Below are 12,534 nucleotides of genomic sequence, written 5' to 3'. Positions count from 1 at the left end.
TCTCGGGGTGGGTGGGTGGGGGTGACGACAAGGGTCCTTCAGAAATGTACAGTAGTATGCACCCTGAGGCGGGGAGGGCGGCGTCCTCACCGCTACCCTAGCCGGGGGAAGAGTCCTTGCTCTAGACGAGGGAGGGAGGGAGGAAGGGAGGGAGGGAGGGAGGGATGGATGGATGGATGGATTAGGGAGGGAGGGTAATGACATTTTTTTTTCTTTTTGTTGAACTTGTACAGGGGTTTCATCGCTGTATTAAAATATGTACGGTCTTATTTACATTCTCTTGGTTTGGTTACGGAAACTAATAAAATAATATACTGTTATGTCTTTTCAGTGATGCCTGTTTTGTACTTGAAGCCATCTTCCACAATTCTTTGTTTTTTTGCGTTTTTTTTGTTTTGTTTTTTTTTTGTTTTTTGCTCCACGTCAGAACCAAATTTGGCATGGATTAGGTCTTACCACTAGGTGTCACTACAACACTTAACCAACTTCAGTTGGCATTTCCGAGTGCTGAGATACGGAAAATCTAGTAATGAAATTATACAAAGTGATTTAATAATGCTCTGTTATTGGCCATTAATAAGAACAATGTTTGTGTTGCCAGGTTTTGGCTGGTGTTTATCCCCCTGATGCAGTACAGGTTTCTAAATGTAGAAACTTGTTGACATTTAAATCGGCAGACTTGGTGAATTAGCTCAATTATTGATTACCGATCAGCATTTATACGGGAACCACAGAGGACTTCATCATTTTTTTCTGATGGCTGCTTAGAAAGTGATGACGATTTTATTACTCATTTTTAATTCATGACTTTTATTAATGACTCAACAGCCGGAGAGGTTTTTGACAACCTGGATATCCAGAAGTTATGAATGACTTATAATTGATTTATTTATGAAATATTACTTTGCTGTCCTGTGAGAACCAAAAAAGTCCGCTTTCACAAGCCAAGAAAAACAGCCCCACTTCCAGCTTTGGGACGACGCATTTTTGATTTTTTTTTTTTTTTTTACGAAAATCCAGTGAATTCATTGTTTTCATTAACATTTTTAATCACCAAATCTGGAGATGTGTGTTTTTCATTTGTCATTAACCAGTGATTTATAAGATTTCTTAACCGTTAATTATTTACAGCTTACAAACCCTTTTTAAAAGTTGTACAAACACGTCTCTGAGGTTGTAATTTAGGAAGAAGTTTATTTCACGATTTAGAACAGTAGGTCATCATGTTGACTACAGTGTAGAAGTACATGCAATAATCCATACATGAGTGAGAGAGCAGTTTATTCAATAAAAGATGTTGACTGGTGAAACCCTGTAGGGCGTGTAGTAGGCCTACTATGGGGGTGGGGTTTGTGTTGTAAATTGTATGCGTTAATTATCCCACTTAGCTTGTAAAATACAACTATGCTTCATCTTTCAGTCCTCAAATATGTACTGTATAGCTTATCAAGGAAACAACAAAATTATACATCTGAATTAAAGGCGGTACAAAAATAATTCCTCTAAAAAAAATGTGGGCCCTGCCACAGCAGAAGCCCACCCACTGAAGGAAGAAAAAAAACGCACACCTGCGGGGGACACTGTCTTCATGTCACTTTGGCAGTTAGACTCTTTAGCACGTTGCTACTGAAGGTGTTGGCTTTATAACTACTAGCACACATTATGCTCTAAAGCAGGGATCTTCAACAGGGGGTCTGGAACCCTTAGGGCACACGTGTCAAACTCTAGGCCTGCCGGCCAAAATCCGGCCCCTTGCTAATTTTGATCCGGCCCCTATCTACATTTAGGTTCGCAATACATTTTGGCCCACCTACTTTTTGTCACTTTTCAACGTTTTTTTTTTTTTACACTTTTTCCAACCGTTTTTGGCGTTTTCGTTGAGAATTTTGTCGACCAAACTGAAAGTGAGAAGACTATGTGAGACCTGCAATAATTTCAGTCAAAGATATTTGACTTTTCCCATGACGTAAAAGCAATACCCTCTGTCTGGCCCTTGATGTGATTCTCATTTTCTAGTGTGGCCCTTAGGGAACTTGAGTTTGACACCCCTGCCTTAGGGGGTCCTCAGATTTACTGCAGGGGGGCTGCCAAATTATTCATTTTTTGAAAGTTTAAAAAAAAAATAATCTAAAATGTCAACATATTAGCAAATATAAATCAGCCTATTTGTGAAAAAACACATTGAAGATAGGCTCACTAGGCTATAGGTAAGGTAGTCACCAAGGTAGCCTTCCACAGATAGTTAATCCTAATGATTCAGGATAAGGATTAAGGATTCTTTTTTTAAATGATGCCAACGGTTATTTTAAAAGCGTAGTATTCTATGCTCTAAAAAGGTATGTGTAAGGCTTTAGGCCGCGCACACGTTAGGCCCTGCTTAATTTGATAGCCTACAATAGGCCTATATGTAGAGGGGGGTCCCTGCTCCGTCTCTCTTTCAGTTAAGGGGTCCTTGGCCGGGGAAAAAAAACATTGAAGATCCCTGCTCTAAAGCTCTGAGTCTGTGAAGCAGGAACAGGTGAGCAAATGTCACTTTTCACCAGTCACTCATTGGCGGCTTTAGATGGCCGGCTGGCGAGCCAGTCTTAGGTCATAGGACACCATGTGGTAGTTGTCCCAGGCAAACAGCTTCCTCTGAGCCACGTTATAGTCGATCATGCTGTTGTAGCGGTACTTGTTCCTAAAGGGGATGGCCACGGACTTCCCCTGGCTGGTTTTGGTGTCATACATGTAGTTGATGATGGTGTCGGGTGCCGTGTAGCTGGCCACGGTGTACAGCTTGCCGCAGATGATGAAGGAGTTGGCCACGGAGTTCTTCCTGATGTTGGTCTCCCAGCTCCTCTTCACCTCCAGACTGTTTGGGTCCAGCTGCGAGATCACAATGGCTCCTTTGGCCTTGCTGGTGGAGTAGACGGCCCACAGCCCCTGCTCGTCCACAGACACGTCGATGTCCGTGTAGCCGCCCCAGGAGTAAGGGAACTGGCCGTGGAAGCCGGCGTGGGGGAGGTCTCGACGGGCTGCGATGCTCTCAGAGGCCAGGTCGAAGCGGATGAGGGAGCGGCTCCGACGTCTCTGGTAATACAGAGAGCCTCGGTACAGAGTGGCTCCAGTGCTCTCCACCAGCTCTGGCAACAGCAGGACCTGCCATGGGAAAACATAAGAAAATAACTAGGAATGACCTTTTTTTGGGCTCATTTACATGAACTGATATCACCCATGTGACACCGACCTTGGATGGAAAACCTTTAGAGAGTTGTTCCATGTCATCGTACCCAAACAGCTGCCTGACGTCAGAGCCTATGGTGTCGATGCGCCAGACCATGCTGGGCCCATAAGGGGAGACGGCCTCAGGGTCCTGCATCCAAACCCCATATTTACCCGCTATGCTCTCAGCCTTCCTGTGAGTGACCGGCTCACCGACTGAAACCAACTCCCCACAACCTGCAGAGGGAAAGGATGAAACATGAGAGAGGGAGGGAGACAAAGATTTGTGAGACACATAAAAAAAAAACCGATCAAATTCGTCTAAAACCTAGGCGAGAGCTTAGAATCCCTACAAGATGCCATATGCTGACGGTTGCAGGTGGGTTTCCCTATCTCCACTAACTGGTCTTGTGTCTGTTTCCCCTTCAAATGAGGTTTCCTCTGGCCCTGCCCTCTGCGGTTGAGGACTTAGGTTATATTTAGGCGCCACAGATATGACTGGTTGGGATCAGGTCTAAGGTGGGGAACACAACAAGGGGGTTCCACGATCTTAAAGGTCCCATGGCATGAACATTTCACTTTATGAGGTTTTTTTAACATTAATATGAGTTCCCCCAGCCTGCCGATGGTCCCCCAGTGGGTCTATATAAAAGAGACTTCAGATACAGTATTAGGGGACCACCAAGGTCTATATAAAAGAGACTTCAGATACAGTATTAGGGGACCACTAAGGTCTATATAAAAGAGACTTCAGATACAGTATTAGGGGACCACTAAGGTCTATATAAAAGAGACTTCAGATACAGTATTAGGGGACCACCAAGGTCTATAAAAGAGACTTCAGATACAGTATTAGGGGACCACTAAGGTCTATATAAAAGAGACTTCAGATACAGTATTAGGGGACCACTAAGGTCTATATAAAAGAGACTTCAGATACAGTATTAGGGGACCACTAAGGTCTATATAAAAGCATCCAAAGTGCACCATGCCATGGGACCTTTAAAAAACAATCGTCCTCAATTCAAATCAAAATCGTTTTTTTCCAACTTAAGGTGACGTCAGGACACAAGTCACACGTTCAGTAGCACACGTTAAAAGGGGATCTACATAGACTTGGCTGAGGGACGATGGAGGTCATCATTTGTCATCATGGAGGCAGACAGCAGGTCTAGAGACTCTGTTGGCCTCAACATCACCATCAGAGCAGCAACTGGGCTACGACTCATCCTGGGCAGGGACTCTCCGCTGTATGTCTTACTGGGAAAATGATAAGGCCGGCTGTATATTTACCACTTCCTAAAATACACCCTTGCTCTCAGGTCCAGGACGTAGCACTGGATTAATGGTTAGATAGGAATAAGTCTTATAAATACACTGATTACCATGCAGCTTCCCTGTGGCGCAGTCTTGCCAGAGATAATATGACTTCACGTGGTGACCGCACGTGGATTTTCAGGATGTCCCAAAACAATCAAACCTGCTGAGAGCCTTTCAGAAGCACAAGCTATGGTGTGGTGTTGGGAGGGGGGGGGGAGGGAGGGTAAGCAGCATGTGTGACACCCTTGTTAGGGGGTGCTTACCCTTTACATTTACGAGACAAAAGTGAAACTCGGGCAGGCCTTCATACCTACGGATTGGCATGACTCTGGTATTCTCGCCCCAAATGCTGCAGTATTAATAGCAGTATTTGCTTTGAGGCTGTCAGTGGGGAGGGGGGGGTAGGGGGAGTGTCATGTTTGCCAGGTCAGATGGACAGAGGGGGAGGATGGAGAAGGAGAAGGGGTGAGTGTAAGCTGCCAGGATGAAGTTTTTAAGTGCCTGACAAACGTGTTGAATGTATTTCCTTACTTAGTCTTCCTCCTCTTCTCTGCCGTTTGCTTTGCGTGTTATATTTACCAACTATCAGAGGAATACCACGAAACTGGCCGCTGGAATGCTTATCACATTTAATGGCGTGCACGTGCACATGCATGCACGTTGCTGTGAGTTTTTTATGATACAATATAAAAAAAAATGGAGAGCCATTGTTGCCATGTTTTCTTATTTTCAAAATGTTCCTAGGTAAGAATAACATTTACAAATGATGTCAATGCTAAAACATAGCAGTTTTGCAAAATCCAGTGGGCTGAAAGATCATACTAAGCCACTCGTATGGTCCTGTAAGGGAGAAATGAACAGGAATAATTCAGACAGAGACCTGTGTTGTCCTCAGATCCATCTGGAGCGGGTACCTCTGTCACCTCGGCCTTCAGCTCCTGGAAGCCTGCGGGTCCGAGCTGCCACTCTGAGTCTGACAGGGAGGGATGGAAAGATGGATTTAGTTGAATGACAAACATCTTAGTGGAGGTGATTCTGCAGAAAAGGTGTTCCACCTCTCAGACTGCTGCTGTCTCCCTGCCTGTTGGGCCTGGTCATCAGGTGAGACATCGGTATAGAACCTAAAACACACACACACACACACACACACACACACACACACGCAGAGTTCAGTGATTTCTGTCGCACATTTCACATCGCAGCTTACAATAGTTATGAGAGTGTTTGTGTACCCAAACGTGGCTATGGTACTACTGACAGCAGGGAATGTGACAGCAGGAGACAAACACCCCCCTGAACGGATTCCCAGCTGCTCCGGAGACAGGCAGTCGGTAGATTGGCCAAGCATAACACACACACACACACACACACACACACACACACACACACACACACACACACACACACACACACACACACACACACACACACACACACACACACACACACACACACACACACACACACACACACACACACACACACACACAACGACACCCATCCCACCCCCAGCACTGTCAACTTCATGTCCTCAAAAAACTTCAAACCAGTCGCTTGGCCCTTCTTCCCCTGTATCACTGTCAGGTATCAGCCTTCTTCCCCTTTATTCATTCCTCCTCTTATTTCTCCCCATTTACCCCCTCCCCCTCTCCCCCCCAACCCTGTACTTATTTCCCCATTTGGTTCCTTCCTGAAACCATTACTGTGGAAAGTAAACAATGTCAAACAGTGTCTGTAAACTGTATACTCCTCATAGGCATGGAGACACAAACTAATGAAAATATATACTGTATATGTAACGTGTGTGTCCCTGTGTCCATGGGTGGCTGTTTGTATGTGTGTATGTGTGTGTGTGTGTGTGTGTGTGAGCACGTGCCTGCTTTGCCGTTGCACGTGCAGCGTCCGGCGATTTGACGCGCATAAGTGAGCCCTAATGATGCCAAGAACATTAACATTAAGCGCTAGCATCTGGAAGCTGATGTTGATTCTCGGCATTGACGAAGAGGAGCGGGAGGTTGGTTAACGGGGCAAATGACGAACACCGGCGACATGGAAAGGTTGCTATGGTAAAGGTGAGGGTTGAGCCCATTTAACGGTTTGTAAAGAAAAAGGTCCGAGGAGTTTTGAGGGTGTTCCCACAGGACACAGCCATTCATCATCATCACAGGTAAACAGCCACATTCTCTTACTGTCTAGGCTATTCCCCAGTGTGTGTGTGTGTGTGTGTGTGTGTGTGTGTGTGTGTGTGTGTGTGTGTGTGTGTGTGTGTGTGTGTGTGTGTGTGTGTGTGTGCGTGCCATATGTGCCCTCATATCCTGCCTATTTGTTTGCGAGATCACTGATGCAGAATACCATAAACCTCTCAGACCGGACGGGTCTTAATTTCCCAGAGGAGGCTCAGCCAGAGGAGCCAGTGGGCCTAATCAACCCCCTGCTTACAGAGTTCAGCAGAGCTGTTGGATCTTATTTGTGTCCAGTCCTCCACACAATTCAACTCCCATAATATTGCTGTCATGCAGCATTTTGCGTCCGGGCATTTATATTTCATTCATATTCCTAATTCAGGGCACAGTGTACAATCAACAGAAATTTACATTTGACTCGGAATTAGCCACAATACTGGCCATGTAGTCTCTCTACCTACTGCCCTGATAAGCACATTGATTCAAACATCTTAGGCGTTCATTGGACATTATTTACGACTGCATTTCCTGCTGGGCAAATACCATAACCATATATCAGCTCATATAGTTTGAGAGGCGGTTGTTACTGAAAGTCATAACCACAGCGTGAGTTATAAACTTGTAAAAAGAAAGATTCTGTGAAAGTTACAAACTCTTGGCTTTATTCCTCTCCCTGTGGTTCTGCACGCTGTCCTCTCGCTATGATCTATTCTACATCTGCCTCTGGACCCGAGGGGCCCTCTCTGTGTATTTCAGTCTGCAGGTGCAAACATGAGGAGCTCAACAGATAACCTGAAGTATGCAGAAGATCTCTCCTGATGCAGAGGGAGTAGAGATGTGTCCTGGACGGGGGAGATGGCAGGGAAGGATTTACTGCTGCTGGTAACCTCAGCGTTACGATTAATAGGCTACACACAGAGCCAAGAGGGAAAACAGAGTGATGGCTTTACTAAGAAAAGAAGGGTGTGGGGGGGTAACCAACAGGAGATGGTGGGCGAAAGGAAGAGAACAGAGGCTAATTAGACAGTTTGGCCACTGTAAACAAACAGAATACTAGAGAGCTTGGCCTTACTGGCTCCAAGATAACTCCCTAGCTTTGTGCAGCCCTCTCAGCCTCGGAAGTATAGTGTTCTCGGCCCCCAAGCCCGCCACGTCGCCTCCATCCCCACCAGCCCCTGACCCACCAGGTGTCATCAAAAGCCCTGAGATGAGACCCCTGGCACGGAACCACCACTTCCAGAGCGTGCATCACATTTCAGCCGCCCCCCCAACCCACCCAACTTGGCTATTCTCGCCCTGCTCATCGTGCAGAGGGAAACACCAGTAATAAAGACAGCAGGATGTGCTCATAAATACTGAGCTGACCCTCTTTGGCCTGCCACCATCCCCACTAAATGCAGTCAGGGAGCAGAAGCCGAGTGTCTCTCTGCAGACTAATATTAGTCTGGTGGGCAACCAAAACATTAACCACACACATACACACACACAAAAGGTACATGCAACATTAGGTTGTCTTTAAGAGGATTTGTGCAGGAAGAAATGGTGTCAGGAGGAACCTGATCTTTATATATACTTTTATATATATATATATATATATATATATATATATATATATATATATATATATATATATATATATCTGTACATAGTAGTTACAAGTTTATGGTTTACCTTTGTAAGTTTGTATGGTAACCAGAGTCAAATTCCATGTATGTGTACACATGCTTGGCCAATAAAGCTAATTCTTTGTCAGCTTTTGACAGCTGTTGCGGCAAGCAGTGCACGCACACATACACACACACTCACACACACACACACACACACGGGACCCCTGTGCACTAGAATTTTGTGGGGCTCTGTATGTGCATGGTATTCCATACATAGATGACATTTATGCGTCATCACTTCTCTGCTCTAATTAACCCATCATCCTTCAGTCAGAGTCACAAAATACATATTTTAACAGAAAGACAGCCTGTCTGCAGAAAAGGAGGTAATCTAGTTGTGCATCTTGATCGCAATAAGGATAGGGAGGATTTAAAATAGGATTTAAATATAATGAAACATATTTGCTTGATTAAAATTGTATTTTTTATAAACAAATGTTCTATAATGTCATTCAGCTTTGCACATTTTGTGTGCGTGTGGTGGTTTAGAGTGTATTTCTTACCCCCAGCAGGTCCCGTCAGGCCACTGTCCCGCAGAGGGGGGCTTGGTGGCACGATGGGGGTCTGTGGAGGACAGGGTCTGTTCCTCAGCCTCTCCGTCTCCCTCCTCATCTCCTCCATCCTGCGCTGAAGCCCCTCCAACTCTTGCTCCAGACGCTCTTTCTCCCCCTGCAGCAGGCTCCTCTCCCCCGTGGCCCGGTTCAGCGCCTCTTGAAGCCCAGACTGAGCTCTGGCTGCGGCCCCGGACCCGACCCCGACCCCTTGGGGACCCCCAGTGTCCCCTCCAGTGAGCTGGGCCACCAGCACCTCCAGGAGGCTGAGTCTAGCCTTTAGGTTCTCCACCTCGGGGCCTCCCATCTGCGGGCAGCTGGCCTCGACAGGGCTGGGTACGCTGAAGGTGTACTGGCATCGTCCGCTCCGGTCGTTCCCCCTCCACAGAGCAGCTCGGTCCTGTGCGTCACCTCGCAGCAGGAGACCACACATACACAAGGAGAGAAGGAGGAACATGCTGCGGAGGGTCCTTCCACACACACAGATCAGAAGGTTACTTTAAATTCTCTCTCTGACGAATCACTTTCTTCGTCTTCTTTTATTTGCCAGCTCTCAACTGGAATTCTCCTTTAATCATTTACTCATTCCCAAAATTGCTGGTGGTGCCTTTTCTTTCTTATTTTGTCTCGCTCTTTTCTCAGGTAGCTCTTCTTCTTTTGCTTCTGTCCGCCCCTCTTCTTGTTCTCTGTCTCTCCTCAGTGGACAGGTCGGTAACACTGAGCTCTCCCCAACAGCTCACAGATATTTATACAATCTGGAGGGGAAGGAAGGAGGGAAAGAGGGCAAGACAGGAGAGGTGAAAGGGAGGGAGGGGGGGGCTAAGGAGGAGGGAGGGAAGAAGAAAAGAGAAAGAAATAGGATGCTGGTTGTTTTAAGGACAAAAACATCAGATTTTTACACAAATCTGTCTTCTGCAAATGCTGTTTTTATGTATTTAAGGGTCCAACATGACAGCTCTGTCTTTTACATTTGTTTTATTCAACCACTCCGATGAAATGTATTCATATTCACGTGATTTCAGTAATGTCATTTATTATGTATTCATTCTGTAGAAACATCGTGTGACATGTGTGATGCAGTCCCATGAGTCAAAGGGGATTTGGCTGAGGTTTGGCCCCAGCGTGGCGAGAGAGAGCTGGGCCTCATTGGATACAATTACCTCCTGAGGTGCCGGTGTCCCCTTTCATATTGGTTGGTGGGTGGGGGGAAGGCCGTGACGCAAGCATCCGATAAAGGTTTGTCATTATGAAGGGCCGAGGTTACAAGTTGATAGTTGACCAGATACCTGACATAGGCCTACGCTGGGTCCCTTCAGCTGAGCTTGGGTCTGTTGTGGACAGCATGTGGTGTGTTCATGCTGCAGACTCTGCTCACTTCAGTTGTTGAAATTTCTATTTATTACAACATGAGTGAGCTGCCAAGGACCATTCCTCCCCGAGCTCACTTCCTGTCACTGGCCGGGGTGGATCTGACGCAGTCTGCCTCTCTCGTCTTTTTTGCTTTAACACACGATCACAGACACGTTCAACTGCTGCCTGCGAGGCTCACTTCTACAGTCATGTGATACAGAAGATGATCTTGTTTATTTTCAGAGAGGTAGGGTGCAAAAGATTTGGAAGTGAGACATTTGCACAGAGATGCACGCAAGGAGGCAGGTGTGCACACACACAAACACACCTTCCAATCTCTGCAATCATGGCTTTACAGGTCTCAGCTTACCCTCATATCCTGCCTCTTTGTTTGGGTTCCTAAAATCTTTCCTGGCTCCTATCCTGCACTTCTTCTTCTCATGTCTGCTTACTTTTGTGTATGTTCAGACTTCTTCATCCATCTCTGCTGACCTCTCAGGCCAACCTGACCCCCAGAAGCTTCACCCCAGGGAGACTCGAGGGCAAAGGGCGCAGAGGGGAAGGACGCATAGCATACACTTTGAAACACACGCTTCCTCTTGCAGGTTGATGCCAGCCTCGTCTGCTTCTGTCGGCGCTTGTTTACAGGCAGCAGGTGGTACCTGAGACAGTTGTCTGGATTGACGAGGCAAGCCTATGATTGGTTGGACAGATGGACCAATGGGTGAATAGTGTACGGCATGTGTTTAACAGGAAATATCTTAGCAGTGAGAAACTGGAAAGTGAAACACATGAAACAAAGGAGCGAATACATCATCAAAGGAGGACAACAGAGGAGTGAAGAAAGAAACTCCTGGGAAAGTAGGAGTAAAGACGAGGAGTGTTTAAACACATGAACAATGTTTTATTCACTAAAGTGAGTGGATCAACTGGAAAATGTATTATCTACTCTGTCTGGCTACTGACACATCCACCTCTCTCTGATCTCTCCACTGGACAGGGTGCGTGTGTGTGACTGACTAATGCTGGTTGGCACATTGTCCGCTCTTCTCTCTCTCTGAGTCAAATTGCTGTTATATATGACTCAAATAACCGCTGCTATGCCCGGAATCTGAAGTCATCCAGTGTGAGCCCATAACGGAGGACCAAAACATCCTCTGCTGCCAGTGTGGGTGTGTGTATAGTATTGTGTAACATTTCATTTCTTTTTTTTCCCATACAGCTGGACAAAGTCCTGGCCAAAGGCTAAATCAAACCTCAACACTGCAAACCCGCTTTGTCAGTGTGACCGGAAAAGAGCTGTAACATTTTACAGCTACTTGTCCAATCAGGACTTTACTACCTTTGATTTAAATGCAATTGAGCAAGACTCGGGGACAACTGAAAGAAAGAAAAGAAACTTTATTCTTACTCGTCACAGTCAATTGACGGTACATTGTAGTGAAATTGCTGCATTTAAACTCTTCCTAAGTATTAAGAGCAGTGTACAGCTTATACGTAGAGAATCTGGGGAGTAACTTGGGGGGTCAGTGTCCTGCTCAGGGTGACTTTGACATGCGGCCGGAGGAGCCTGGGATCGAACCGCCAATCTTGTGGTTGAGGGGCGATCGCATGCCGGCTTCTCGGCGCAGCCACATCAACATTAAAACAAGTGCATGAGATGAAATGGCCTCTCTCGCTCTCTTCATCCTCAAAGCTGAAATAAAGGCCATCACCCCCCTGCTGTGTGCGCCATTAACTACTGTGAGCTGGAAGACCATCTGCCATAGATCTCATGAAGTAAAAGACCCCCCGTGGAGGGGGGGGCATAAATGTAATTCCACCCCCTTAGAAGGGTTGGCCAGTGCTGGCTGAGCGAAGGGGCAGAGCTGTCAGTGTGTGTTTGTGTCTGCTGCCCAGACAGGACGAGAGCAGCGGGTCTGTCAGAACAATAACCAGTACGTTTCAACTTTAGTGCCATCTTGGGACTCCACGCTGCCAGTAAAGTCACAGAGCAATAAAAAAAATCAAAAATAAGAAGCTGGGTAATGAGAGGAGATAAAAGAAAGCTCAGGACAAGGATTTCCAAAGAGGTTAAGAGAGAAGGAATGGCATGGCGATTAGTTTTTCCCTCTTCACCTCGTTATCATCTTTCTTTCCATTGACCGATTCAAACTTTTCTGTCCCTACCCCTCTGATTGCTCTCTTCATCCTCGCTCTTCTGATTTACTACTCCCAGGAAGACAGCAAGCCAGTTTAAACCAGATGAAACCAGGCCGG

The 12,534-nt window shown here is 46.2% G+C and overlaps 1 protein-coding gene across 1 annotated transcript; it reads right to left on the bottom strand.

Annotated features, from left to right (window-relative positions):
* Positions 1 to 2,145: 2,145 nt before the first annotated feature.
* On the bottom strand, positions 2,146 to 9,650 carry myoc (myocilin). The gene is made up of 5 exons (XM_028587478.1): positions 8,878 to 9,650; positions 5,580 to 5,645; positions 5,405 to 5,497; positions 3,230 to 3,441; positions 2,146 to 3,141 (listed from the first exon to the last, which is right to left on the bottom strand). The coding sequence occupies exons 1-5, from the start codon at positions 9,380 to 9,382 to the stop codon at positions 2,560 to 2,562; spliced, it is 1,458 nt and encodes a 485-aa protein (XP_028443279.1). The 5' UTR covers positions 9,383 to 9,650; the 3' UTR covers positions 2,146 to 2,559.
* Between the last annotated feature and the right edge of the window lie 2,884 nt (positions 9,651 to 12,534).

This window comes from Perca flavescens, chromosome 9 (assembly GCF_004354835.1).
Source record: "Perca flavescens isolate YP-PL-M2 chromosome 9, PFLA_1.0, whole genome shotgun sequence".
Taxonomy (NCBI): domain Eukaryota; kingdom Metazoa; phylum Chordata; class Actinopteri; order Perciformes; family Percidae; genus Perca; species Perca flavescens.
This window is presented reverse-complemented; position numbering and strand designations above follow the sequence as displayed.